The sequence below is a fragment of the Nansenia antarctica genome (assembly GCF_963989245.1).
Source record: "Nansenia antarctica genome assembly, chromosome: 1".
Taxonomy (NCBI): Eukaryota; Metazoa; Chordata; class Actinopteri; order Argentiniformes; family Microstomatidae; genus Nansenia; species Nansenia antarctica.
This window is the reverse complement of record NC_137674.1, coordinates 67,968,133-67,995,497: the sequence shown is the minus strand read 5'-3', so window position 1 is coordinate 67,995,497 and position 27,365 is coordinate 67,968,133. Positions and strand designations below refer to the sequence as shown.

Here is a 27,365-nt window from a genome sequence, read left to right as displayed (position 1 = left end):
CAGTAAGAATAAAGTGGAGGATCAAACCCTAATCTCCAGGGACGTACACAGACATTTGGAGGGGCTATTGCTCTAACCTGGAAAAAGGTTAGAGCCCCCCCCCCCCCCCCCCACCCCACAACGAAACCAGACACAAAATCACATGCATGGATTGATAGCAGGCTCACAAAACAAGCTGTGTTAGTTGACTAGCGATGTGTCATTGATTTCCAACAACGCTACAACAAGCTTGCGCTTTTATTTTGAAGTTGCGAAAGCGAAAACGGAAGTCTATAATGTCAGAATGTGCCTCTTGTTGTCTTTCAGAGAACAGATGCCAAACTGCCGACATGTTTGCTGTAATTATATGACTTGGCAGTAGGCAGTCTTCACTCAATGCTCGTCTCATTCACAGAACAGCATGGGTTGCTTGCACTGTTTGATCGCGTCATCAAAATTAACGTCTCGCATTCAATCTTTTCACACAGAATGGCCCTCCCCAACCACATCAGACAGGCCAACACCCTGCCAACATTTAAACAGGCCCTCAAAACCCACCTCTTCAAGCTTGCCTTCACCAGTTAACCCTCTCCCCCTCCCCTTCCCAAGTGTCCCCAGCACTACCTTAATTAGGCCCCTATACTTTCTTTTATTTATTTATTTTTTCTTTTATTATTACTACTCAATCTTTTCAGTTTGTAAAGCGTCTTTGAGTGTCTAGAAAAGCGCTATATAAGTCAAATGTATTATTATTATTATTATTATTATTATTATTATTATTATTATCACTTCAGCTCAACTTTTGCCCACTGCTGTTTTTGCACACTGTACATACTGTACATCAGTATTGATAACTTTGCCCATACACTGCTCATACTGCATATATCTTACTATACATATCTCACCCTTGTCTGTACATATCACACTGTACATATATCTGCTTGTTAAGGCTTTTGCACTATTGCACTGTTACTCTGGCTAGATGTCGAATGCGTTCCCTTATCTCTGTACTTGTACTCTGCCAACGACAATTAAGTTGAATCTGAATTTGAATCTGAATCTGAATTAGCATTCTGCAACCTTCTCTATGCAAAGCCAGTTTCCACATGAAATGACAGTGTAACATTCTCTATGTGTTCTGTACTGTACAATTTGTGTTATTTATCATAATATGCATTAATGCTGAATAATATAACATACTGTCGGCCTAGATTTCATATGAGTTGCTTGTTCTATTGACGAATACAGATGATAGAATACTATGACTAACTACTGTGAAACAAGCTTATCTGTATCTATAATTGACTTCTGTTTTAGGAAGTATTTACTTAGTAGACAAAGAAAATGACTACTGTGAGTATTCTGTTCCCATTATTATATCATGGGGAATATGGTCGATATGCATGCTACTCTATCGAACTTGGATATGGATAATGGAAATGACTTATTCATGCACATATTATTATTCAATAACTCAGCATAATAGGTTGTATTGCAGTTGAATGTGTTAAGATTTTAATTCCAAACCACTTTTTGGTATTCTATTTTTAAGTACCACCTTAGTAAGGTGTCATGACTAGTACCCTCGTCATCTCTCACAATGAGTCACAATGTTGCTTCTAAAAGAGGATTGACACTTATACTAATCTATCGTGTAGTAATAACATGTTAACTGTGAAGGCTCGCAGAGCCAGTGGTGAGTGAGTATTCCCTTCTGATGTTCCATTATATTACGTGTCCTCTCCTGGCTCTTACATAAAGGAAGAAAAATCAAAACCAATAACCTTGCATAACCGAACGGCCACAATACACTGAGGCGCTGCCCTCGTTGCTCATGATCAAGACGCACTTAGATGAATAGTGACAACGTCTCAGGATGCCTGAGTGTGTACTGGCGCTAGAGAACAGACATCCAGCCACCACCACACCAGCAGCGAGGCTGCCGCGGAAGATAGAGCCGTCATTACCGGCGGGAAAAACACACACACACATGTTCACTCTTAACACACAAAGCAAAACTAATTCATGTGACCTCTGAGATTGATTTGTCAAAATGTCCTAATGGATTTTTTTCAGTGTCACCTTTTTTTTTTAGGACTGCTGTTGATACAGAGAGACAGAAAAAATAAAACAGAGCAGGACTATTTGGAGTACATGTGTGTAGTACAGAAGCTAAGAGAGGAACGTGTGAAGCGGAGGATGTTAAGAGAAGTGCTTTCGCTCCTGATCAGCTGACATGGTAGCAGTATGTTAGCCTGTGCCTGTGTCTGTTTTATGCAGTGCTGTTTCAATGAAAATTATGCTTGAAGTGCTTGCTTGTCTTGTGAAAAACCTGACCATGTTCATGTATAAGACCCTCTAAACTACTGCTATTTGGTCAGAATGAAGTATGGACAATATTATGAAAATCTCTTAGACACATTTACAATTTCAAGTATTTTTTTAAATTACATTGCACCAGCTGTGTAAACAAGTCAGGTAAATAAAATGAATCTAAATATAGCTTTGCACCCCACTCGTTCAGTTTAAGATGATTTTAGAAACTAGTTTTCTGTAGGGCATTTTCTGAATGAAACACAATGCTGATAATCTCATGGCCTAGAAAATTGAATTATGGGCTCGTCAACTCAGAGAATTTAGTGAGTCCTGGATGTATAATAGGTAAAGTATAGCAATATGATTTATGCCCTAATCCCTCGAGTGGACATTTTGAGATTAAGAGAGCTGCATTCCAGCCCCCCCAGAAACAAGATATGTCCTGAAGACCAACGTCACTGAAACTGTGTAAAGTATGCCATGCGTTGAATTGGTTTCTGGGAAAAGATTCAAGCTTTTGGAAAAAAATAAATATAACCTGAACATTTAATGGACGTTATGGTGGAACTTTTTTTAGTTAACCCTTCCAGCCTGAGCACAAAATGCCTTGCATCACACACCTCAACTTTAGAGGAGAACTAGCACTTCCAAAGGATATAAAGCACAGTATGATTATATGAACCCAATATCAATCAATTATCATAAGCCTTCACAAATTGAATACTTTATAAAGGCAATTCTTTATGAGAAACATATTTTAAACAGTTTTCTATTCTAGGTAGAGGGGATGTTAAGTGTGCATATTGTTAATTGTGTGTAAAATAGAATAACATCGGAATAGATATATCATCTACTGTACTGTTACAGTTATTACAAGTAACAGTAAAGAATCAGTTGAGATTAAATACAAAATTACAAGCCAAATACACAGAAATATACATGTTATGTGTTCATAAAACACACACTTTATTTGAATGAATGCAACGACATTGGTAAAATTTGATATCAAGCACAAACTGAATGAATTACATTGCAAAACATTGATACCAAAACAACATACAGGCCCAGGCTAAACATTGGTTTATATTTAGAAACACTTACATTGAATGTATTACAATTATGTACAGTAAAAGTATGAATGAATTACAATACAGGTATATCAGGTATTAATCTATAGCCATGCATATATTCAATATAATCAAGATGATATTATCACACAACAGTCATTCCAATAGCTGTAGGGAGAGAGAGAGAGAGAGAGAGAGAGAGAGAGAGAGAGAGAGAGAGAGAGAGAGAGAGAGAGAGAGAGAGAGAGAGAGAGAGGGGGGGGGTGGAGTTTGAGATTAAGAGAGCTGTGTTCCAGCCCCCCCAGAAACAAGATATGTCTAGAAGACCAACGTCATTGAAACTGTGTAAAGTATGCCATGCGTGGTTTCTGGGAAAAAATTCAAGCTTTTGGGAAAAAAACGTTGGAAATAAAGTGTGTGTGTGGGGGGGGAAGGAGCCAACAATGGGAAAAAAAACATCTCACTTTAGTTTTGGACCTATAGGCCTCCAGGATGAGTTAATGAATGAATGAATGAATGAATGAATGAATGAATGAATGAATGGACTTTATTGTCATTGCTACAGTACAGGTACCAAACAACGAAATTTAGGAGGGGTGGCTCCCCTGGTGTTATGTTAGTATTTTTCTAAACTACCTTTTCTGTAGCCTAGCCGACAGGTCTTAGACCTGTTCCTGCATGTCAGGTACATGGGTCACATGAAACGACCAGGAAGTCTGTGAGATGGGAGACTGGCATGGATACCACTGTCTGCCAGCTGACGTGTCAGGTTGTCTCTGGAAAACTATCTGGCAGTCGTTATCCAATCTCACACTTCTCCCCTGGCGCTGTATGAAAGCGTTGCCACTCCTGAAACAACAAGAAACTATTGACTATGGTGATATAAGTGGGAAAAAGCTTCTTCCACCATTTCTGGGTTTTCGATTAGGAAGTCGTGCGTGTTAATCATTTGGTCTGACCTATCAACGCCCCTCGGGTGTTGTAATTACTGATTACAGCGGGTAGGCGGAAGATGTTTTTTTTCTCCAGGCACAATCTATTTTGACTAACCTAGTCTGGAGCTGGTAGTTGTAGAGGCATGAAACCGCATGTGTGTCCTTCCACTGAGAGACAAGGATAATTGCCCTCTATCCTACACCACGTTATGTCACCATGGTCTGCCTTGCGTTCTCTACACATATACGTCCGTTGAATCATTATTTCATGGAAATGGAAATACATTTAAGTTTGGTGTGATTGGATGGCTTCGCTCTGTATAACCCCCCGTAGGTAGACTAGATACAGAGCACCTGAGCGGGTGGAGGCTGGGGTGGTGGGTGGAGGCTGGGGGTGGTGGGTGGAGGCTGGGGTGGGGTGGTGGAGGCTGTGGTGGTGGGTGGAGGCTGGGGCTGTGGGTGGAGGCTGGCGGCTGGGGTGGAGGCTGGCGGCTGGGGTGGTGGGTGGAGGCTGGGGGTGGGGTGGTGGAGGCTGTGGTGGTGGGTGGAGGCTGGGGTGGTAGGTGGAGGCTGGGGCTGTGGGTGGAGGCTGGCGGCTGGGGTGGTGGGTGGAGGCTGGGGTGGGGTGGTGGGGGAGCCGAAAAAGCATACATAAAATATAAAATATAAAAGAGGGGGGGGGGGGAACCGTCAAGGATAACACAAGAAAGCCAGAGGCTTATTTCCATTGTGGTAGTTTGATGTTTAAAGATGTAGAAAGGTAGAGAGATAAAGGAGAGGGTAGGACAAGCAACGACATCACCAGGACAGGTTTGGCATACAGGCAGTAGTTTACAATAATACAAAATGGTATCATCAGCTCTTCTGCTGTCAGAGGCCTCCTCCTCCTTCAGTGACTCTCCTTATCCATCCATCTCTACAATACAAACATATAGCATATTGTATTAAGTTGCTTTGTTTGATAAACCCATAACACATACTATAAACACTTGGAGTCACTTAAGGGCTGTAAGACTAACCAGAATGATGTTATCTGACAGCACAACACATTCACATTCTGCTTTGACCTGGATAGGATACTACCTCAAGCTCACACGTCATCACATGGAAGTGTGGTGGGTGATGGTGAAGCAGTGATGGTGTACAAAACACAAAATATGGCATCCTGTCTAAGTTAGGATTTAGTCATTTAGTCATTAAATAACTTTACAGTAACAGTACAATATATCTGATACCAGGGGCCTCATTTATAAAAATGTACTTGAACATCATCTTTAACTTGCACGTAAGTAAATTTTTCTAAATGGACGTAAGCATTATTTAGAAAACAGGCTGCGCTTGTTTAAAATTGCGTACGTCTGTCGTTGTCAAGATGTGCAAACAACAACAAATAAATCTCCTTTGGATTTGTACTGTAGATTCTGTATCAGAAGTGTAGTGTTTTATTGTGAGGATATCAGTACCCATTGACTGAAAGCCTCCAAACAGAATCCACAGGAATGTGAGCCTCCTCTCTTGTCTGTCTGCAGTGGGATGGATTGAATGTAAAGGACACAGTAATCAAGTGACTGTCTGTGTTCTGTCTAAGGTTTGCTTCCTGGATAACGTTTCTCTTTCCTGTGACCTGAAATGGAAAGGTATTGGAAACTTTTACAGTACAGGCAATAATGGATGGCATTAGCTGCAATGGAGTAGGGCTTACTCTATCTTAGTGAGATAGCCAGTGGAAAAAAAGAGAAGGTCACAAACTGTGTCTAGATGTGTCTGGTGCCAGAAACCACAGGCAGTGTTAGTGTTACTATTAAGTGTTTCGACACGTTTTAAGGCAAATGTATACATATATATATATACAGTATATATTATATTTAATCTCAAACCTTCTTTGGTTATCTTCACAAACACAGCCAGCAGTTGATCATAAATTCGGAGTGTGTGTTTGTGTGTGTGTGTGTGTGTGTGTGTGTGTGTCACTCTGCTCTCTCCACTCCGTGAGGACAGTGGATCTGCGTGTTCTGGGTGTTCTCTGTGACGTCTTTCCTACAGCTGGGGATGGAATAATTTGTTTGGCAGAGGAGTGTGACTTGCTATAATCCCGAGGCACAGCATCATCCACCACTGTCATCATCCACCACTGTCATCATCCAGCACTCTGCACTATAGTCCGCTCAACCAAACAGTGGCCACAGTGGGACATCAGAAGTGTTTTTCCGGGAGAATGAACAATTTCATGTCTCTCACACACACAAACACGCACACGCACACACGCACGCACACACACACAAACACAAACACGCACACACGGACACACGCACGCACACACACACACAAACATGCACACAAACACGCACATACACATGCACACACACACACACACACACACACACACACACACACACACACACACACACAACTCTCACATCTCTATTTGTGACTGGATGGTTTTGATGCCCTCCTGTTGTGTGTTGGTACTCCAGTATAGATGCGTCTGTAGAACCAAGGATGTGCACAGACTGATGAAAGAGCAGGTGCTTTCCCCCCAAAAAGGGCACAACGTGGGTAGCGCGAGGGGGGGGGCAAGCACTAGTCTGAGCTCTAACAAACCATCCTCTTACCTTAAACTGTCTGCAGCATGTATAACAATGTGTAAAACACTAGTAAACATCTTCTGTGAGTAGTGAGACGTCCTTGCAGTATGTTTACCATTCCAAATAATAGATGACTATCACGACTGTCTTTTTTCATAACAACCTAGGAATTGCCTTCCCACAACTCACCTATATTGACAGTTCCAGAATTCTAAAAGGTTGCAGAGCGCGGACGGATGTTCAACACAACGTTATATCGCTGTGGTAACACACAGCCTGTGTTTTACATATATTTTAAGATGCTACAAGCATCGGAATGATTTGTCTGACAGTTCTTAGATTGCAGTTGCCTCGGTACGTATAATATTGTCTCCTTGCCCGACTGTGATTTCCGTTTAGTTTCTGCATCTGTTTAAGCTCTTTAAGCCACCCTTGATGAGGCGGGCTGTGACTCTCGCTGGTGTAATGACAATAACAATAACCGTGATAGGTGAGCAGTGTTTACCCCTGAGGGCTCGGAGAGAAATCAAGCTTATGAGCACACAGGTTGTATGAGACTGAGAGCGATTGTCTCATCGGCCTCTCAGATCTTCCTTCCTGGGCTGGGGCCACAAAGCCTCTATTAGATAATCCTTGGGAGTTGTGGCAATTCCCTTCTCACACTTTTGATATGTGTGATGGCGAGAGAGAAAGGGTGTCGGGGCATCGCTTGTCCCTGGGAATGTAGGACAAGGAGGTAGATGAGGCGGAAGACGGGCAGAGGCTACCTTCTCTACCTCGCTGTGCCCACATGGCGTATTATGGGCTGCCCGGGGCACGAGCTTACCTCACAGAGGTGAGAAGGACACTAACCACACACTTCAGAGCTCAGGGCCACACAACACAATATGTATTTATCTAGTGTTCTAACTGTTGGAAAACAATGAAGGTAATTGCGCTGTGAGCGTTCTGTCATGGGCTGGACATTTAATGACTGCATGGAGAGCGTTTAAGGGTAGAAAAGCTTTTTGGGGGGATAAGCCGTACAAGGCAAGGCAAGGCAAGTTTATTTGTATAGTACATTTCATACAACAGGGGCAATTCAAAATGCTTTACATACATTATTAAAATACAGCAAGAGGAGCATTGCAAGAAAATAAAAATGACAATGAATAAAAGCAAATATAAGAAGTAAATAGATAAAACATTCACTAAGACAATAGTTTATGGATAAAAGACATTGATAGAAGTGTTTGTGTTTAATCATAACTGCTGCAAAACCTGAGGGTTTTTAGCTTAGATTTAAATATTTTTTGGGTTTGGGCCTGTTTGATTTCTTCAGGGAGTTTGTTCCAGGAGCATGCAGCAGCGTGACTGAAAGCTGCTGCACCGTGTTTTGTTTTCACAAGGCACAAGGAGAGAACAGAGAGAACCAGCGAGAGCCTGTAGCAAATTCAACAATGAACACATGACACTAATACACTGACATTGTTGTACTCCATTGTTGTCATTTGCATAACACTTTACAACGAATGTCAGAAGAAACACAAAAGAGGTCTTGACATCATATAAGAGACTTAGAAGCGACAACAGCAATCACCTGTGAGGTTCATGTAACGCCTATTCAAGATTCTGTTACCTAATTTAATTGCCCCTAGTAGTCACTGTCATTATGTCGGCAGTGGGATAGCTTTACAACATGGCAGTGAGCCCGGTTCACAGTGTGCTGAGGTATCCATGCCTCTGGTACAGAGTCCTTGTCGTACACCGCTGCCAACTGCCTCGGCTTTGTGAGTCTGTGTGGGTGTGAGTCTGTATGTTTGTGTGCGTGCCTGCCCGGCTACCTTCCTGCCTGTGAGTATGTGTGCCTGTGTCTGTGTGTGTGCCTGTACCTGTGTACCTGTGTGCCTGTGTGTGTGTGTGTGTGTGTGTGTGTGTGTGTGTTTGTGTGTGTGTGTGTGAGAGAGAGAGAGTGAGACTGTTGCATGTGAGTGTGTGTGTGTGTGTGTGTGTGTGTGTATGTGTATGTGTGTGCGTGTGCGTGTGTGTGTAAGAGAGAGAGTGATACTGTTGCATGTGTGTATACACATACCCATATATAGAAGCCACAGCCAACTGTCATGTCATGCACCGGGTCACTGAGCCAATCAAGTGTTTCCACCTCAGCTCACTCACTCCTGAAGAGGCCTGGCATTAGTCCCGCCCCCCCCCCCCCCCCCCGCCCCCTCCACCCCCCCATCTTTGGATCCCTTCCTCATCCCTATCCCAGGACCCTGTATGGGGGGTGGAGGTGTGGTGGATAGTATTGTGTGATTATTATGAGGCGGCTGTGGCGTAGGAGGTAGAGCCGGCGTCTAATGATTGCAAGGTTGGCAGATCGGCGGTTTGAACCCCGGCTGGCCACATGTTGAGGTGTCCTTGGGCAAGACACTGAACCTCAAATTGCTCCCAATGAGCGGGCCGGCGCCTTTCATGGTAGCTTGCCGCCATTGGTGTGTGAATGTGTGTGTGACTGGGTGAATGAGAGGCCATGGTAAAGCGCTTTGGAACAAGGCGCTATATAAGTGCAGTCCATTGATCAACCCTGGGAAAAGACAGGTATATCTCTTTGTGTTTCAGTCAAATGAACTCTGCATTGTTTTCCTTTATGTGCGGCGAGGGGGATGAGGTGAGGGGATGAGGTGGGTGAGGTGAACCGAGAGGAGAGCTTGTCTGCCAGTGTGTCTCTGTCAGCAGCCTCCCCTCGCTGAGCAGATGTCGATTACGAACAGCATCTGTTTCCTGAAAGCCGCTGCCTGGCCAGGTCTGTCGGTGCCAGGGCCAACACAGCTCTTATCTCCCCGGTAGGACTGGATCAGGTGGAGTCAGGTGGTGTGGCCCGATGGCTGTGTTAGACATGCTGCAGTAGAGCAAGGGCACAGCTCCTCTCTCCCCCAAAGGAGGGAGGGAGAGAGAGAGAGAGAGAGGGGGGGGGGGATGGAGGAAGGGTTGGAGGGAGGGAGAAGGAGAGAGAGAGAAGTGTGAGAGAGAGCAAGAGAGAGAAAGAGAACGAGGGTGAGAGAGAGATAGAGAGAGAAAGAGAGTGAGGGGATGGAAAGGGGTAGTGAGAGAGAGAGAGAGAGAGAGAGAGAGAGAGAGAGATGTTTTAGAGCGAGCTAGCCAGAGAGACAAGCACAAGGCTATTTTTAAAAAAGAGCTTTCAACTGAATAAAACATCAACCGGCTGCCGTGGAAATTACTCGAAATCAGACAGGCATAAAATAACCATGTCAGATTGTGACAGACTCGTCAAGGGTCGCCATTACATGTTTTACTCTGTAGCTCCGCGCAACGTTTTTCCGCATCTAATGTAGTAAAAGCATGGCATATTAACTGTCCTGTGTGTCAGGTGTGTCCACAGCTGAGTCTCTGGCCATACATCGAATGACTATAACTGTCTCTATAATAATATACAGCAGTGTAGAGAGGATAGGAACATGTCCTGACTTTGACACCTATAGGTTCAGCACGAAGGCCAGTGGCAAGGTGCCAGTGATTACTGTACGTGGACTTTGTAATTTGTGGCAAGTTGTTTTGTGGCAAGGCAAGGCAAGTTCAGGGGCAATTCAAAGTGCTTTACATACATTATTAAAAATACAGCAAGAGGAGCATAGTAAGAAACAATGAATAAAAGCAAATATAAGAAGTAAATAGATAAAACATTCACTAAGACAAGTGTTTGTGTTTGTGGTTTTATTATCAATGTTGGAAATGCTAATCACGTTAGCATTCTGTTTTCAGTAGCCAGGAGGCTTGGACTGTTTGCCAGTGCTTCACTACAAGGGACGAGCTTGAGTCCCTAAAAGAAAATAGAGAAGTGACCTCCTCAATAAATCTTATTATTATTATGCAAATCTTTGCTAGGATATTATCCTGTCAAGGTCTCTTTATTGCAGAACTCATTGGAGCGGTAACGTGTTGAGATTTATACACTCATGGGTGCGGCTTGTGGCGCAGGAGGTAGAGCCGGCGTCTAATGATCGCAAGGTCGGCAGATCTGCGGTTCGAGCTGGCCACATGTCGAGGTGTCCTTGGGCAAGACACATAACCCCAAATTGCTCCCAAAGAGCGGGCTGGCGCTTTGCATGGTAGATGCTGCCATTGGTGTGTGAATGGGTGAATGAGAGGCCGTTGTAAAGCGTTTTGGAATAAGACGCTATATAAGTCAGTCTATATAAATCAGTCCATTTTCATACACAGTGGCCTAGTACACACACACATGCTCACGCTCGCTCGCACGCACACACACACACACACACACACACACACACACACACACAGGATGGCACGAATAGAACCCTTGAAACGGAAATACCTGTTATTTGAGTTGACGGTCTAAGAGAAGCGGTAAATAACTAATGACAACAAATTTACGCCTTCCTCCCTACTGGATTGACTGGTTAATCTTTAATGTATCTCCCACTTTGCTGTTTTATAGTAGAATACTGGTCTCTTTAGATTCAGCTGATGTTGTATGCTGTGAGAAACTAAAGAACATGACAGTGTGGATGCCGTCATGTACTGGCATGTAGTTATACCCACTGTTCTCCCATCTCCTCCTTTTCTCTTTCTTTTCCCTTCACTTTGGTCCTTATCTCTGTCCTCCTCCCCCTCTATTCTCTGTATCCCTCAACCCCTAAAGGTCCCCCATCTGTTCGAGTGGATTTGAAAACGTGTCCCTATCGACTGTGTATCAGGTACATAAATCACGTGATTGATTAATCAGTTAATCCTCCCTGGGATCTCACACGCCATTTGGAATGCCTCGGCTTTGCTGACCTCATGGAAAACTGTGTCTTGCCAAGGTTTCCTCTCATATCCCCTAAAAAGGAACCTCAAGAGAAAGTGTGGAAATAGCCCCTGTTGTTTTTTTTGTTCCTTTTTTCTCCAGTGTGACCGCAGAACAAGGTCTGATTACTGTAGGCTTGGTCTAGAGAACACTAACACAGGCAATCAGACACACAGAAGTTGTGCCCTTGATGATGTGTTGATGAATGTGGCTTCAGTTCATATCAGGCCAGGTGAGAGGGCACATGTGTGTGTGTGTGTGTGTGTGTGTGTGTGTGTGTGTGTGTGTGTGTGTGTGTGTGTGTGTGTGTGTGTGTGTGTGTGTGTGGTGGGGGAGAGGGCAGTGAGCGCAACATGAAAGAATCCTCTCACCCGCCTGATTTGCTCCGTGAGTCTGTGATGTCATCGGTCCATGGCCTCAGCTGTGGGGCGCATGAGAACACATAGGAGCCCGTAGAGAGGTAACCAAGTTAAACTGAACCCAAACAGCTGTTCGGCCAATGCTCTGTCTCTGCGCTCTGGCGTCACACCAGTTTGCTGATAATAAATGGCCATCTCTCTCTCTGTGTCTCTGTCTCTCTCTCTCTCTGTCTTTCTCTGTGTCTCTGTCTCTCTCTCTCTCTGTTTCTCTGTTTCTCTGTCTCTCTGTCTCTCTGTCTCTCTGTCTCTCTCTCTCTCTGTCTCTCTCTCTGTGTCTCTTTCTCTCTCTGTGTCTCTCTCTCCCTCTGTCTCTCTCTCTCCCTCTGTCTCTCTCTGTCTCTGTTTCTCTGTCTGTGTGTGTGTGTGTGTGTCTGTCTCTCTCTCTCTCTCTCTCTCTCTCTCTCTCTCTCTCTCTGTGTGAGCCTGAGCCTGTGGACTTGCGCTGGCCCCTCTGGTCACGGATCACTGGCTGGCATCAACATGAGAGTCGTCCCCTGGCTCCCATCAGCTGAGGTCACTTCATTTGAATGAGTGGAAAATGCAGAGGCTTTACTTTGCTACAGTACGTCATACAGATACATGCGAGAGTATGATTTCATCAAACAAGGCTGACTCTCTTTTGATCACATGTGTTCTGTCTGGATTCTTGGGGTTTCATGAGCTGACCTGAGACTTAATTATCAATATCTTAAATGTGACACATTCTAATGCTTTGGTCCTCATGTCGGGATCTGATGTAATGATCAGATTTTTCTTAAAGTTAACTAGGTAGCAGTGGGGATTACTCACCGAATCCATTGCCTTGCAGTATTTAGGCTAGACTAGCCTCTCAACAACGTTGTAACACAGTTCCGTGTTTCAAAAGAAAAATCCGAACATTTTGATTGGTTGCTGACATGTGGACCAAATGATCAGACTGGGTCACAAATGGTTCTTTTTTTTTAAATATATTTTTTATTGGAGAATAGATATAAACATATACATATAAGTCAGGTATAACAATATACAAATGACAGATCCAAGGTGACAAGGTGAATCCTTTTGACTTCATTGACTTCAAATTGAGTAAATAAACACGTTTTTTTCTTTATCCCCCATTTGGTGTTCGAACAGAGAACTAGAACACCTTTTAAAAATATATATATTCACCTTTTCTAGCGACAGAAAGGAGATTAAGTCATTTAGCCAGGTCGTAGCAGAGGGTGGATTTGGGCTTTTCCACTGCAACAGAATACGTCTACGGGCAATGAGTGAGACAAAGGCAACAACATCCGAATTTTTTGGGGTGACACTGGCTGGTATACGGGGGGACCCCAAAGATGGCTATCAAAGGGCAGGGTTCTACTGTAACCTTGAGGCCATCGCTTAATGTCTCAGAGAAATCAGACCAGAAATCTGCTCATTTTGGACAGGAAAAAAACATATGAGTGTGATTGACCGGTGACGAGCCACACCTATCACAGGTATCACCTGTACCCGGAAACAACTTACTGAGCCTGGCTTTTGTAAAATGGACCCTATGTAGGACCTTGAACTGAATTAAGCATAGACGGGCACATGAAGATGTTGAGTTGACCTTGATTAGGGCCTCCTCCCACCAATCGTCTGTTATCTCAAGTCCAAGTTCCTCTTCTGCGCCAACGCTGCCAGGGAGGATGGGAGGGAAGAACTGTCTTCCATTATGCACCAATCAAGGTTGGGTGAGTTACACCAAGCAAGAATTTTCTGAAGATTAGCAACCCAATAATAAAACAAAAGGTTAGGCAACGCAAGGCCTCCTTCCCGTTTACTTCTCTGCAGTATTACTCTACGTGCTCTTGGGTTCTTGCCAGCCCAAATAAACTTATATTAGAGATTATTCTGTCCAAGTTTTAAAAAAAAGATTTTGGTAGAAATACAGGAAGACACTGGAAAAGAAACAAAAGTCCATCAGGGAAAGAGGAAGAGAGTCCCAGCACCCCAAATCAGATTTAATTTCCATAACCAACTTTGCAAAACTATTTTTATGGAGAGAGGCGAGGGAATGAGCAATGTTGACGCCTAAGTAGCGGAAACTGGTGTAGGCCAGTCGGAAAGGAAGGGTACCTATTGGAATTAGCTTAGCTGCCATATTAATGGGGTAACACTCACTTTTACTGATGTAACCCTCTCCTGAGGTACTATTTCAATAAATTAAGATGTAACAGGATTCTGAGTCTTAGCTGTTGATGGTGAACTGACTAACTCTCTTCTTGTTTACAAACAAATCAGATAAGTGTATGTAATTGTAATTGTCTGTCCCCATAAACCAAGTAAGCATATAAACTATATAGAATATTTTGTTATTTATGTCTTTTATTTTAGGTATATGCTGTGTGCTACACTATGTGCTAGGGTTTGTATGTCTGTGTGCTATACTATGTGTAGGCCTATGTGTTGGTATGTAAGCTGGTATGTGTGTATGTGTGTGTGTGTGTGTGTGTGTGTGTGTGTGTGTGTGTGTGTGTTTGTGTGTGTGTGTGTGTGTGTGTGTGTGTGTGTGTGTGTGTGTAACAATAACAAACCGGCTAACCCTTTAAACTGAAACAAAATCCGGAATTGCTAAACGTCAAACAATAATCCCAACTTAAATAGCACGATAATAATAAGTAATCTATACGTTGTTGTTTAAATGTTGATTTGTCTGCACGCTCTCCAAACACACAGCCCCTCTGCCACAGGTGTCTGTGTTGTCCTCTCAATCATTCAATCATCTGTCACGCCCCCGTGCACTTCCTCAAACTCTCAACATATGACTTCTCAAGTGATCTGATTGGCTTAGGCGCACATCACTCAAACAAACAACAAAACAAGACCGGTTCCACAATATTTTCCCAAAAATACAAAATAATGAAGTGTGGAAAATACACACTTTTGGTTTCTGTTTATATATACATTTTTCAGATCTATACACTGATATTTAATTTGTATCCCGAAAATGACCTAAAAGTTGTCAAGATTTGTAAAATATTGTCAATACAATTACTCGGGTTTGTGATATAAAGCAAGAGGTCATTGGTGTAAAGAGACACACGATGCTCTAGACCAGCTCTGTAAATGCCAGTGAAGTGTGGGGAGGATTTGAGAGCAATTGAGAGAGGTTCCATCGCAACCGCAAAGGTCAGGGGTGAGATTGGGCAACCTTGACAGGTGCCTCTCGATAGAGGGAAGTAATCAAACCTTTGAGAGTTAGTTGTCACACTAGTAGAGTTAGGGGCAGAGTATAAAAGTTGTAGCCAAGAAATACATTTAGACCCAAAGCCAAATTTCCCCAAAGCAGAAAACAAATATACCCACTCAACCCGGTCGAAGGCCTTCTCCGCGTCTAGCAATATGATCATTTCAGAAACTTGAGAGGTGGCAAGAGAAAGCACAATATTTAAAAGTCTTCTAATGTTAGACGATAATTGTCGTCTGACAAACCCTGTTTGATCTTCCGAAATAATGTCTGGCAAACAAGGATCCAGACGGGAAGCCAAGACCTTGGCTAGTAGCTTAGTTTCCGAATCAAGCAAACTTATTGGTCTCCGGGTGGGAAATTTAAGCTTGATTTACGGTTGGGGGGAGAAATCTTTGTTCCAGTGAGTCATTAAACATATTTAATAATAAAGGGCCGATAGATTCTTATAAACATCTATCAGGAATCTGTTTGGGCCTGGCGCTTTGTATTCTGCATTGAATTAAGACAAGTGATTATCTCCTCTAACTGCAAAGGACTGTCCAAATTCTTCTTATTATTAGCATCTATGGTAGGGATATCCAAGCTGTCCAAAAAGATATTCATGGTATTTTTCTCTGCAGGGGGTTCAGATTTATAGAGATTAGAGCAGAAGGAAGCGAAGACTGCTGTAAATCAAGCCTTTTGTGTGCTTGATTGAGGAATCTGGGAACCTGATTTAGTAAATTGCTGCTGTCAATTGTATGTCCTTTTCATTGTATTCATTTGCAGCCCTAGGAACTGCTCAATTGAAATGATATCCCATAAATAATGTAGAAGATATCATTCTTCGTAAAAAGCCCTTTTCTCCGCAAAAAAGGCTTTTTCTTCACCAGTTACTGTGCTGGAGTATTAATTATTCATTGTATATATTCTTTAAACTTGAGATTACATTATTGAACCCATTGACACTAGACATTGAATTATTATTCTCATAAAATGCATTCCTAGCATTCCAGCTCCCTCCGTGCAGACGTGGACACCAGCAGGCAAGCCTGTAAACAGCTGTGGACGGGGTCTTATAGGTCAGAGGCTTGGTGGGCTAATGGTAGGGAGGGGGGGGGGGGGGGGCAGGGCCATGTTTGAGTAGATGAATAAACAATCAGGGGGTCGTTTTGAGTTTAAGGTGTCCGTGATTAGAGATTTGGCTAGATTGGGGGTCGGGGGGGGGAGTTGGCAGAGAAGACCCACTAAAACAACCGTGCAGTGATCAGAATCAGAATTATTTTTATTCCAAAGTATATTTGCACATACAGGAAATTGACTTGGTGAGGTTGGTGCATAGGACATAAAAAAACAACGATATATAATTTAAAAGACAACGGTTATTACATGAACTATAAGATATGGTTGCTGGACACAACTAGGGGGGGGGGGGGGGGATTCTGCTGTGGGGAATCAATGGAGGGCGAGAAAAGGTTGGGGGGGGGAGGGGGAGAGGGGGGGGGGTGGAAGACTGGCTGTATGTGTGTGCTGTGGTAGGTTGAATGGTTATTTGTTTCCTGCTTAGTAACTGAAATATAGATCATGTTTGAGCAGGTCTCTGTGACACCAGTGACTAGACTGCTGAAGTGGCCATCTGTAGTTGGCTAGCCACACAGTATTATGGTATTATTATTACACCAGAAAGAAAGGACCAGAAATGTCTCTCATTGCCGATGGGGCTTTTGTTTAAGGACTACAGTCTATACGGGTATCACACACAGTATTTCATGTCCACGATCTAGAGTGAATTCCACCATAGACAGACTGTTTCTGGCTCTCCTCCATAGCAGGTCAGTGTCCAGCCAGGCGCTTTTCTCCAGGGCCTCAGATGTCTGAGGTGATATCAGTCAGAGTCCAGTGTCCATGACCCCTCCTCAGGCACATCTATTGTCACTGCCCCCCCCCCCCCCTCCCTTGGTGCCTCCCCAACCCTACTGTGTCTCCATGGCTTCTCCATCTCGATGAGATTGCTTACATAACAAAAATAATGCTACATGTATTAAAAACAAAAATGGTGATGTAATGTAATAATAGCTATTGTCCTCCTTTATTCAATATGTTCTATGTGTAACCAAAAGTCCTTTGATGTGAAAGCTGACTCAGGTCGGTAGACCTTCTCACAAATTCCTGCCGAATTGGACGTTGATAGATTCGTCGCCTCTTGTGAGAATCGTGCCGCATTATGCGAGGTGATGTACTCTCCGGTGTTGATAAATGGCTTGTGTTCCTCGTCTCGTTGGTGAGGACAAAATGTGCTCGCTAATCAATGGAAATGCAATAGACTGACAGGGGGACTGGGGCCATAACAAGCGCATTATTCCCTGCTTTGATGTACTATGTTCAAAGCCTCTTTTTATCTCCGCCCCCCCGATGAATCAGTGTAATCAAGACTGTTAGATGCATCAGGTGATGCCTCAGCAGAGGCAGCAGACGTCATCGCGAGGCCACAGGGACTGAACAGTCTCTTCTCCTAGATGGAGGAACCAGCCGCAGACTCAAGGTGAAAGGTCTCCAAATAGATCACATCATTTTTAAAGTGACACTGCACTGGTTTGGTGGTGGGGAGAAGCATTTGGAGGAAATATTAGGAATTGGATTGAGAAAATCCGTGTGAAGGTTAATATGGCTCAGCGCTGAGCAAAGCCAAGGACAGCACAGTGCCTGGTAAAATGAGTATGGGGGGATTAAACATTGTGACATTATTTAGAGGGAGAGATTGTGTAACGAGGCAAAGTTGCAACAGTGCCACAGGATAGGTTGAGGCCTATAAAAATGGCAAAATAGTGGGCAGACGTATAGACTGAGAAGGGCTGATGATGGTTAAGAAATAATGACTGTTGGTTTTGTTGAAATGCTTCGTAATGCTTTGCCTTTCAGAATGAATCACTTTTTAGGGTTTCTGTACTCCTGTACTCTCTCCCATGTGCGAATATAGCCACCTCATTACTAAACCTTTCCCCCCACACCCTGATAACATGAATCAAATCCTTTTTCAATTATTGTTACTCATTTGTAGGTGTCCTCATCTATTCATTTTATAACAATTGCATCAGGCAGAGCAACGTATACACCCCAGGACAGCTCAGTCATAAACGCTTGGAATCCTGGGTAGACGTCTTGATAGAACAGGTCAATTGTTTTCAGGATTCCAATCAGGCCTGCTCTGTTGCAGTGGAGTTGAGATTGAAATGATTTTCCTAGTATTATGTCATTTGTGTAAATGAGAAGCGGTCGTGAGGGGGGAATGAGAGTGCGGTGCAGCGTGTGCACCTGTGTGCTTCTGACCTTTATTAAGTCTTCTACTTCGGGCCCCTAATGAGTCTTTAGAAGGCCCAGATTTCTTTATGCATGTTTGCGCAATTTTCATATTTTCTTTCAGATGGTAATTATGTAAATGTTTTATGAGACAATCAGCTCTAGTGCCCCGTTTTCAGCACTGCCTTTGATGTCTTTTTTTGTGGGAACTATTTAGAAATGAGGTATAGTTCAATATTAAGGGATGTGCCCTTTCTCACTGGAAATTAATATTCAGATGGCTCATTTGTTGTATTGAGAGGGGGTTTCTTTCTTTCTCTTATTACTTTCAAAATGTTGCCCGATTCTCTTCATTTTGGCAACAAGTAATGAAACTACTATTATAAGAGCAGAAATAAAAAGCCTGTTGCAAAAGCCTGTTGTAGAAATCAACAGTGCCTACATGCATCTAATAGCTGCTTAACACTCGAACAGCTGTGCCTTTTTTACCTACTATAAGAGCCGCCTCAGGGGTCAAATTACAAATTAGTCTTTACAATGGAAGGCTGCTATTTACACACAACGACCACTAGTTGGCCGTCTTGTAAATTAGCCTGCCTCCTACACAGAAAAACTGCAAAATAGCTTTATACTAGCTTATCATGAAAATGTAAGGATACTGGGTGGTATAACGCACATATCTAGGAAAGGTCATGAAAGGAAGGTCCTGAAATTGGATCGAGTGCGAAGATATAAAAACATTTTTACTCACAGGGTCAAATGACCCCATCCATGGCTGTTCTAGTGTTAATGACCCCACCCATGGCTGTTCTAGTGTTAAATTACCCAACCCATGGCTGTTTTAGTGTTAAATGACTCCACCCATGGCTGTTCTAGTGTTAATGACCCCACCCATGGTTGTTTTAGTGTTAATGACCCCACCCATGGCTGTTTTAGTGTTAATGACCCCACCCATGGCTGTTTTAGTGTTAATGACCCCACCCATGGCTGTTTTAGTGTTAATGACCCCACACATGGCTGTTCTAGTGTTAATGACCAGTCAGGCGTCAATCTAACCTGTCAACGAGCAGTTGACTTTTTACCTGACATGGAGGTGAGGCTGCACTTCTATTGTCTCGGTGACTGTAATGCATGTGAACAATGTGATAAGGACAGGAGGCATTCCCCTGCGTGCCAGAGAGAGCCTGAGTCTGAGACATCCTGACACATGATGGCCAAGTCATCATCGCAGGGTTGGAGGAGGCGGACCAGTTTGTCAAGATGGCCTCTTCTTCACCCTCACCCAGGGTGACGCTCCCTCCCAGCCCTGTCACCTCCAGCTCCGCTGTCTGATAGTGACGAGCCACCCCACTGTCACTCCCCTGTCCTCCCCCTGTCCTGCAGACTCACTCCCTGATTGCGACAGCTCTCGTGACGACAGCCCTGAAGTCCAACCGGAGCGTCCTGCTGTCTCTGCTGGTTCTGGCCCAAGAGGCCACTGTGGTCCTGGGAGGCTGAGTACAGAATGGACTGAGGACAGTATGGACCGGACCAACTACACATCATTCACAATCTAATTCAGTGTATTCTTTCATCCATCCGTGTATCTAGGCTGACTGAGGGACTGTGTGCACTGCAACACCCAGATGACAGTCGTACAATATTCATTTTCAAATGTAAACATGTACGTGCTGTATGTGACACAGTCTGATCATTTGGTCCTCATGTCGGGATTAAAAAAAAATGCATTTCCGCGTTGTTGAAAATCAACGACACATCGCTAGTTAACTAACGTAGCTTGTTTTGTGAGCCTGCTAACAATGTAAAGTAGTGTTACTAGTAGTGTAACTAGGTAGCAGTGGGGGTTACTCACCCAATCCATTGCGTTGCAGTTTTTTGGATTGACTAGCGAGTTTGTGTTGTGTTTCTCAACAACATTGAAACGTAGTTCTGTGTTTCAAAAGAAAAGTCCGACATTTTTATTTTTATTTTTTATTTTTATTTTTTCTGAGTGGGGCAGTCCCACTCATATTTTTTTGCATTTTTATTGACAGTACAGTAGAGATTTTAGACAGGAAGGATGGGTGAGAGAGAGAGAGGAGGGATGACATGCAGGATATGTCCCCCACCAGAATCGAACCGGGGACCCTGCGGTTACATGGTCAATGCTTAACCCGCTACGCCACCTAAGCGCCCCAAGTCCGAACATTTTGATTGGTTGCTGACAAGCGGACCAAATGATCAGACTGTGTCACATATGCATTCACATGCACAGGTCTGGGCTGAGGGAGGGGGCAGTGGGGTGAGGTTGGTGATAACAGGCTGAACACCAGACAGGCTGAACACCAGACAGGCTGAACACCAGACAGGCTGAACACCAGACAGACTGAACACCAGACAGACAGACTGAACACCAGACAGACAGACTGAACACCAGGCAGACAGGCTGAACACCAGACAGACAGGCTGAACACCAGACAGACAGGCTGAACACCAGACAGGCTGAACACCAGACAGACTGAACACCAGACAGACAGGCTGAACACCAGACAGGCTGAACACCAGACAGACTGAACACCAGACAGACAGACTGAACACCAGACAGACAGGCTGAACACCAGACAGACAGGCTGAACACCAGACAGACTGAACACCAGACAGACAGACTGAACACCAGACAGACAGGCTGAACACCAGACAGACTGAACACCAGATAGACAGGCTGAACACCTGACAGACAGGCTGAAATACAATCATAAACATCAGTTCCCTTTAAATCTTGAATTAAACACATTTTCTTGGCTGATAACAACATCGTTAATTTTATTACGAGCCACTTTCACTTCGCACGAATTACAGTTGGCATTAACGTGTTCGAGTGCGGCTCACATGCTTGTAATAACTCAGTATAACCAGTAGGTAATGTGCGTATGTCAAGTCAAGACCTAACATAGAGCTACGATCGTTTCCATCGTTACTTTGATCCAAAGTACTTTCTACAAATGAGGCCCCTGGAGGGAATAAAGTCTTGTGTAGTTTGAAGTGGCTCAAATCCTACTTTTTTTTTCTTCAGATTCTTGGCCTTGTGTCTGAACAGTCAAACAGTGATTTATTTGCCCCTGAAGTGATTTTTTTCTTCGCTACTCCCTAATGCAGTGTTGTCTGACATCATCACTCTGCGACACAAACAACAAACAAACATGGGGGACAAGAGTTTGTAGAGTACTGAAGAGGTGTGTCGCTTGCCGTCACTAGCCATCATTCTCATAAAGAGAAACAGAGCAAGCAACTGGGAAATGTAGGAGGCATGAGCACCACTTACACTGCACAGGGTCCTGTCGTTACTTTGTCGATTAGCATAGCCATATCAACTTAACACTACACTGTCTGAACACACACAAATCCGATTTAGTCACTTGTTCACTTGTTTAGTCACTGAAAAACAAAACAGATTTGAGGATTAAGGCCTGCGGTGTGAACAATGCTTCAGGGCCAGGTGTGACATAACAAGAACCATGACCAGGAGCAGTGTTGAGTGCTGTATTTGTGAGAAATTAACTGAATGTTGTACATTATAGGAAGAATCTCCAAGTCAAGTCAATGATGCAACATTGATTGAGTATCTCGGGTTTGGTACTGTGACAGCAAAAACATTCTGTGGAAGTATGGACCAGCAATGATGTACTGTTTTGTGTTGTGTTGTATTGGGTATTTCAATGTCACACCCAACCATGTTGCTTACCGAACCGGAGGTAGCCTCGAGGTTAGAGAGACTGGTTCGATCCCCGCCTCAGGAGGGAACTGCATGTGCCCTTGAGCAAGTAATTGCTTCAGGGGTGCTGACTATGGCTGACCCTGTGTGCCTAGAGCAAAAAAAACATTGATTGTTGAAGTTGATTGCATGGCAAATAAAACATTATTATATTAGATAGATAGACTTTATTTGTCATTGCTACAGTACAGGTACCAAACAACGAAATTTAGGAGGGGAGGCTCCCCTGGTGTTTAGGAGAGGAAAAAGAAACACATTTTGGAAAAAGCATAGATGCATAAAATCACAAGAAGGTAAGGAGCTGGTTTACATCAATAGAGGCTATGTACACAATCCACTGTACTATACTGCACAGATAGTCAACTAGGGTTGTCATATTTCACAAGAAAGTATTTTTTCACATTATTTTAAAGTGTCACAGTTTGCAGGCTTGAAAATGTACATGTTTGTGCCTCAGCACTAGCTGCCATACAATCCGTCCGGACTGTCCTGGGCCCAGAACTTAGGCCTTTTCTGTGTTCAGGGCCTTGACGGCCCTGTGGTAGAAGCTGTCCTTCAGTCTGTTTGCGTTTTACGTATTACTGTACCATCATCATCCCTTTCAGTGTGTATCCCTGTGAATGATGTTATACTGTACAAGCATCATCATTGAGCTCTCAGGTCGTCTGACGCTGGTTTTCTGTACCACATGTACAAATGAAGAGATTTGGTGAGGCTGCATTCTCATTTTATGCACCCAAATTGTGGAATGCACTGCCAGTTTACATCAGGGATGCAGCCTCAACAATTATGTTCAAGTCAAGACTAAAAACCCATCTTTTTAATATTGCCTTTAAATAACAAAATAATTAAATGCTGATTATATAATGATTAAAGCACTTTGAGCTGCAACATTTACAGGAAAAGTGCTATACAAATAAAAGTTATTATTATTATTATTATTATTATTATTATTATTATTATTATTATCATCCCCTTTCAGTCTGTATCCCTGTAGATGATGTTATACTGTACCACCATCATCCCCTTCATCCCTGTAGAAGTGAAGTCCTGTGGGGTAGGAGACTAGGAGGTGTGACCTGTGACGTTGCCTCACCTCCCTCTAATCTGACAGCCTGACGTGTGACGAAGCCCAGGGATTAGGAGTGTAGGAGAGATTAGGCCTGTCAGGTGGTAATGTTGACTCAAAGGGCCTCGTTTAGCAAGCCTCTGTTTCCAATGTTCCCTTTTCTAGGAAGACATTAAATATAACGAGCTAAAACATGACAATGTCTCTGCATATAATTATGTTTACTGTAGGTCTTTCTTTCTTGTTTGTGTTAGCGTTTATTATTCCAGTAACCTCTGAAAGACATTGGAGACAACTTTGCCCGGGAGCGAACTTCTTTCTTGTTTTGGTTTCGGACTTGCTCTTCCTTGTCTCACTCCTCTTCATGGTGTAGAGAGAGAGACAGGTAGATATGTAGCCTGCCCTGTTTAGCTGAGAGATGATAATCAGGCAGTAATTCTCTCGCCATATTTTCTGTCCTCATAAGAACTCTAGATGATGATGATGATGATGATGATGATGTGATACGTGCTGGAATTTACGACAGGACACTGTAAAGTACCTTCATCTCCCTTACGCCAGACAGGGCCAGAAAGATAGACAGAAATCTACTTGAAACTGATTTTACGACATCTGAGAGTAGAGGAATAAATTCTGAAACCCCCAAAATAGCCAATGCTGACAGGAGGGGAAAATTATGCCTGTCCACTTCTGAGAACACACTCAAAGCTCAGGACATCTTTTCCTCTCCAAGAGGAGATGTATCACTCGTAATGGCTGTCTTTTTGGCAAAGAGGCAGGCAAAGCTTTAAACTAATTTGCCTTCAGAGAGACAGATGACTTAACCACACAGGTTGGTGTGACATTAAAACCAGAGCCCTTGAAATTAAATAAAACTGCAGAGTAATCACATTCAAACAGTTGGACAACCTTTCCCATTTGCAGACCTCATTGTTATCTATGACCAGGGCGCTAGGCTCTCGCACGCAACACAAGTCCACACATGGTAGTATATTTCCCTTGTCTGATGATGTTACACGTGTGGGGCCTCAGCCAACATTTGGGGTGGGTGGGTGGGTGGAGGGGTGGAGGGTTGGAGGGGGGATGTGGGGGATTTGGCTGCGGTCAAAGATTGATATTCCACCTGAAATGTGCCAGGGTTGGATATCAGATCACCCGCCGTTAGCGAGCGTCTATAACCTTGGTCATCTCAGCTGGTGTGGAGTGTTCACATGGAATGAGTCATTTATACGGAACATCAGAGGGGCCCTTTCTGTTTTTCCATTAAGAGGCTCTCTCCGTAAGTGTAATACCCTCTATCAATTTACCAGCTCATAGCAGCAATTCAAAGGAGTTGGAGGGGGAATCTCGCACCGATGGAAATATTAGCTTCTGTACTTTGATATGATATGGCCCAGTCAGCCCAGGGGTCATAGTCAGGCTTTCTGCCTAATTAAGGAGTCTCCATCTTTGTAGATAGGCTCTGGTTCTCTATTTCGGGTCACAGCCTGTTCAGTTGGCCCGGTACCACCCTCGCAGATCCAATCGCTGTTTCCATTATGCAGTCTTCTGTGTAATTAATAATAGAAAACCTTATAGACCTTACAATCAAATCATAAAATATAATACCCTTGCACTGATCTGCATTCAGCAAGAAAATGATGTTCATATTCACAGCGAGCACATCTCCAAAATGTTCCCCCCATACAGTAGCTGTCTCTGTCTCTGTTTGAATACTACTGGAAAAAAGGGGGGCTAATTAAAAGCAACTGTCCTTAGTGGTCCCTTCCAAACCACAGAGAGACCGACTCTGTATAAATAATTCAAGGCCTCTCTCTCCCCATACATGACATCAATACTGAGCCAGTCTCACCACACTGCTGCTGTGCGTTTGGATCTCCCCTTCATTCAGCCACTGCACCGCGGAGCTTCTCTGAATTCAGAGGATGGCCTGTTCTATGAATACTAAACATATTGAATATCCAAACTATGGCCTTGCTTAAGACCCCTGCTCAACCACCTGTCCTCTCTCAGTATTTGTACCCCCCCCCCCTCCCCTCCCCTCCCCTCACCTTCGCTCATCGTAATTAGGTCTGCTTCACCTTCACCTTGACCTTCCACTAACCCCTCCCCCTCCCCCTCTCTCTCTTTCTCTCTATCCCCAGGGTACGGCCATGCGGCCCCCAGCACGGACGGAGGGAAGGTGTTCTGCATGCTCTACGCCCTCCTGGGGATCCCTCTCACCCTGGTCATGTTCCAGTCGCTGGGCGAGCGCATCAACACCATGGTGCGCTACCTGCTGCACCGCCTCAAGAAGTGCCTGGGCATGCGGCGCACCGAGGTGTCCATGGTCAACATGGTGACCATCGGCTTCATCTCCTGCATGAGCACGCTGTGCGTGGGCGCGCTGGCCTTCCGTCAGTTCGAGGGCTGGAGCTTCTTCCACGCCTACTACTACTGCTTCATCACGCTCACCACCATCGGCTTCGGGGACTACGTGGCCCTGCAGAAGGACCACGCGCTGCAGACGTACCCGCAGTATGTGGCCTTCAGCTTCATCTACATCCTGACGGGCCTAACGGTGATCGGGGCCTTCCTCAACCTAGTGGTCTTACGCTTCATGACCATGAACGCCGAGGACGAGAAGAGGGACGCCGAACAGCGGGCGCTGCTGCTGCTCTCCCGCGCCAACGGGCAGGCGGGGGGAGGCGGGGGCGGGGGGGGTGGGGGAGGTCACCACCTCCGCTGCACCCCCGACCCGCCCACCTCCTCCTCCTCAGCCGCCTCCGGTTGCGGCGGGGGAGGAGGAGGGGGAGGGAGGGAAGGCAGCGTGGGAGGGGGAGGGGGGGCCGGGCGGGGGCGGGGGGGGCTTCGTAACGTTTACGCCGAGGTGCTTCACTTTCAGTCCATGTGCTCGTGTCTGTGGTACAAGAGCAGAGAGAAACTGCAGTACTCCATCCCCATGCTCATCCCCCGCGACCTCTCCACCTCGGACACTTACATGGAGCAAGGGGAGGCCTTCTCCAACCCCCTCCACTCCAACGGCTGCGTCTGCAGCCTACACCACTCCGGCATCAGCTCTGTGTCCACAGGTCTTCACAGCCTCAACACGTACCGAGGACACACCAAACGCCGCAGCTCCATCTAGAAGCACGGAGGGACATGACGCTTTAAACCACCAAGCAGCCACCACCACCAACCAAGCCTCTGCTGGTTTGTGTGTGAGGAGGACTCATACTGTGGCATCTATTCTAGATGATCTAGATCAGAGCAGATCTCCTGCTGTTCCCACAGCTCTCTCCCTGGAAACTCGACTTAATGCCCGTGGTTCATTTTTAGAGAGTGCACACTGCGCACACACACACAGTGCAGGACTAAAGCAGTCACTGTTTCAAACGATGGAGATTATAACTAGAATACACTGCAACCCCTTGGGGACCAGAGTGGTGCTCTTCTGAACTATACAGTCTCTTTCACCATTCCTGTCACTCTTTGCCGTATTCAAGGTTGAAGTTGTTGATTTTGATATGGGGAGGCAAGTTTGGAAGACAAGAGGACAGAGTTACACTGTGAGGGACACATATTTGTATGATGATTTGGTGTTATTTCTTTCCACAAAGAATAATGGGAGACATAAAAATGAGTGTTACTCATGATAGTTAATGAAAGACAAATGTATATATTTGTAATATGAATACTGTATTTAAGCTATGTACTTGGTTATAGGGAAGAACCTATTTTTTCAGTGAAAGTATTCTTCAAGCTCAGTTAATTCTCCAGTGTGTCTCTAACTGAGGTTCAGGTTCAAGCCAAACACTTTTAATCTGCTTTAGTTAATCTTCTGCTGAAATCTCACTATTGTATTTTGTACAAAGTATCATTAATTTTCACACAGTTTTTTTTTCTTGTCTGTATTATTGTATGTTTGTTTGTTTGTTTGTTTTATGTTTTCATATAACATAATCATATTATGATACAGTTTT

General features: G+C 44.2%; 1 protein-coding gene across 1 annotated transcript in view; it reads left to right on the top strand.

The window, feature by feature from the left end:
• Positions 1–26,530, top strand: part of kcnk3a (potassium channel, subfamily K, member 3a) — a gene marked incomplete at both ends in the record, with an annotated part of 30,157 nt that extends 3,627 nt beyond the window's left edge. The window contains one exon of the mRNA XM_080541171.1: positions 25,548–26,530. Coding sequence (XP_080397297.1) covers positions 25,548–26,530 — 983 coding nt within the window. The remainder of the gene's footprint in view (positions 1–25,547) is intronic.
• Positions 26,531–27,365: the final 835 nt, after the last annotated feature.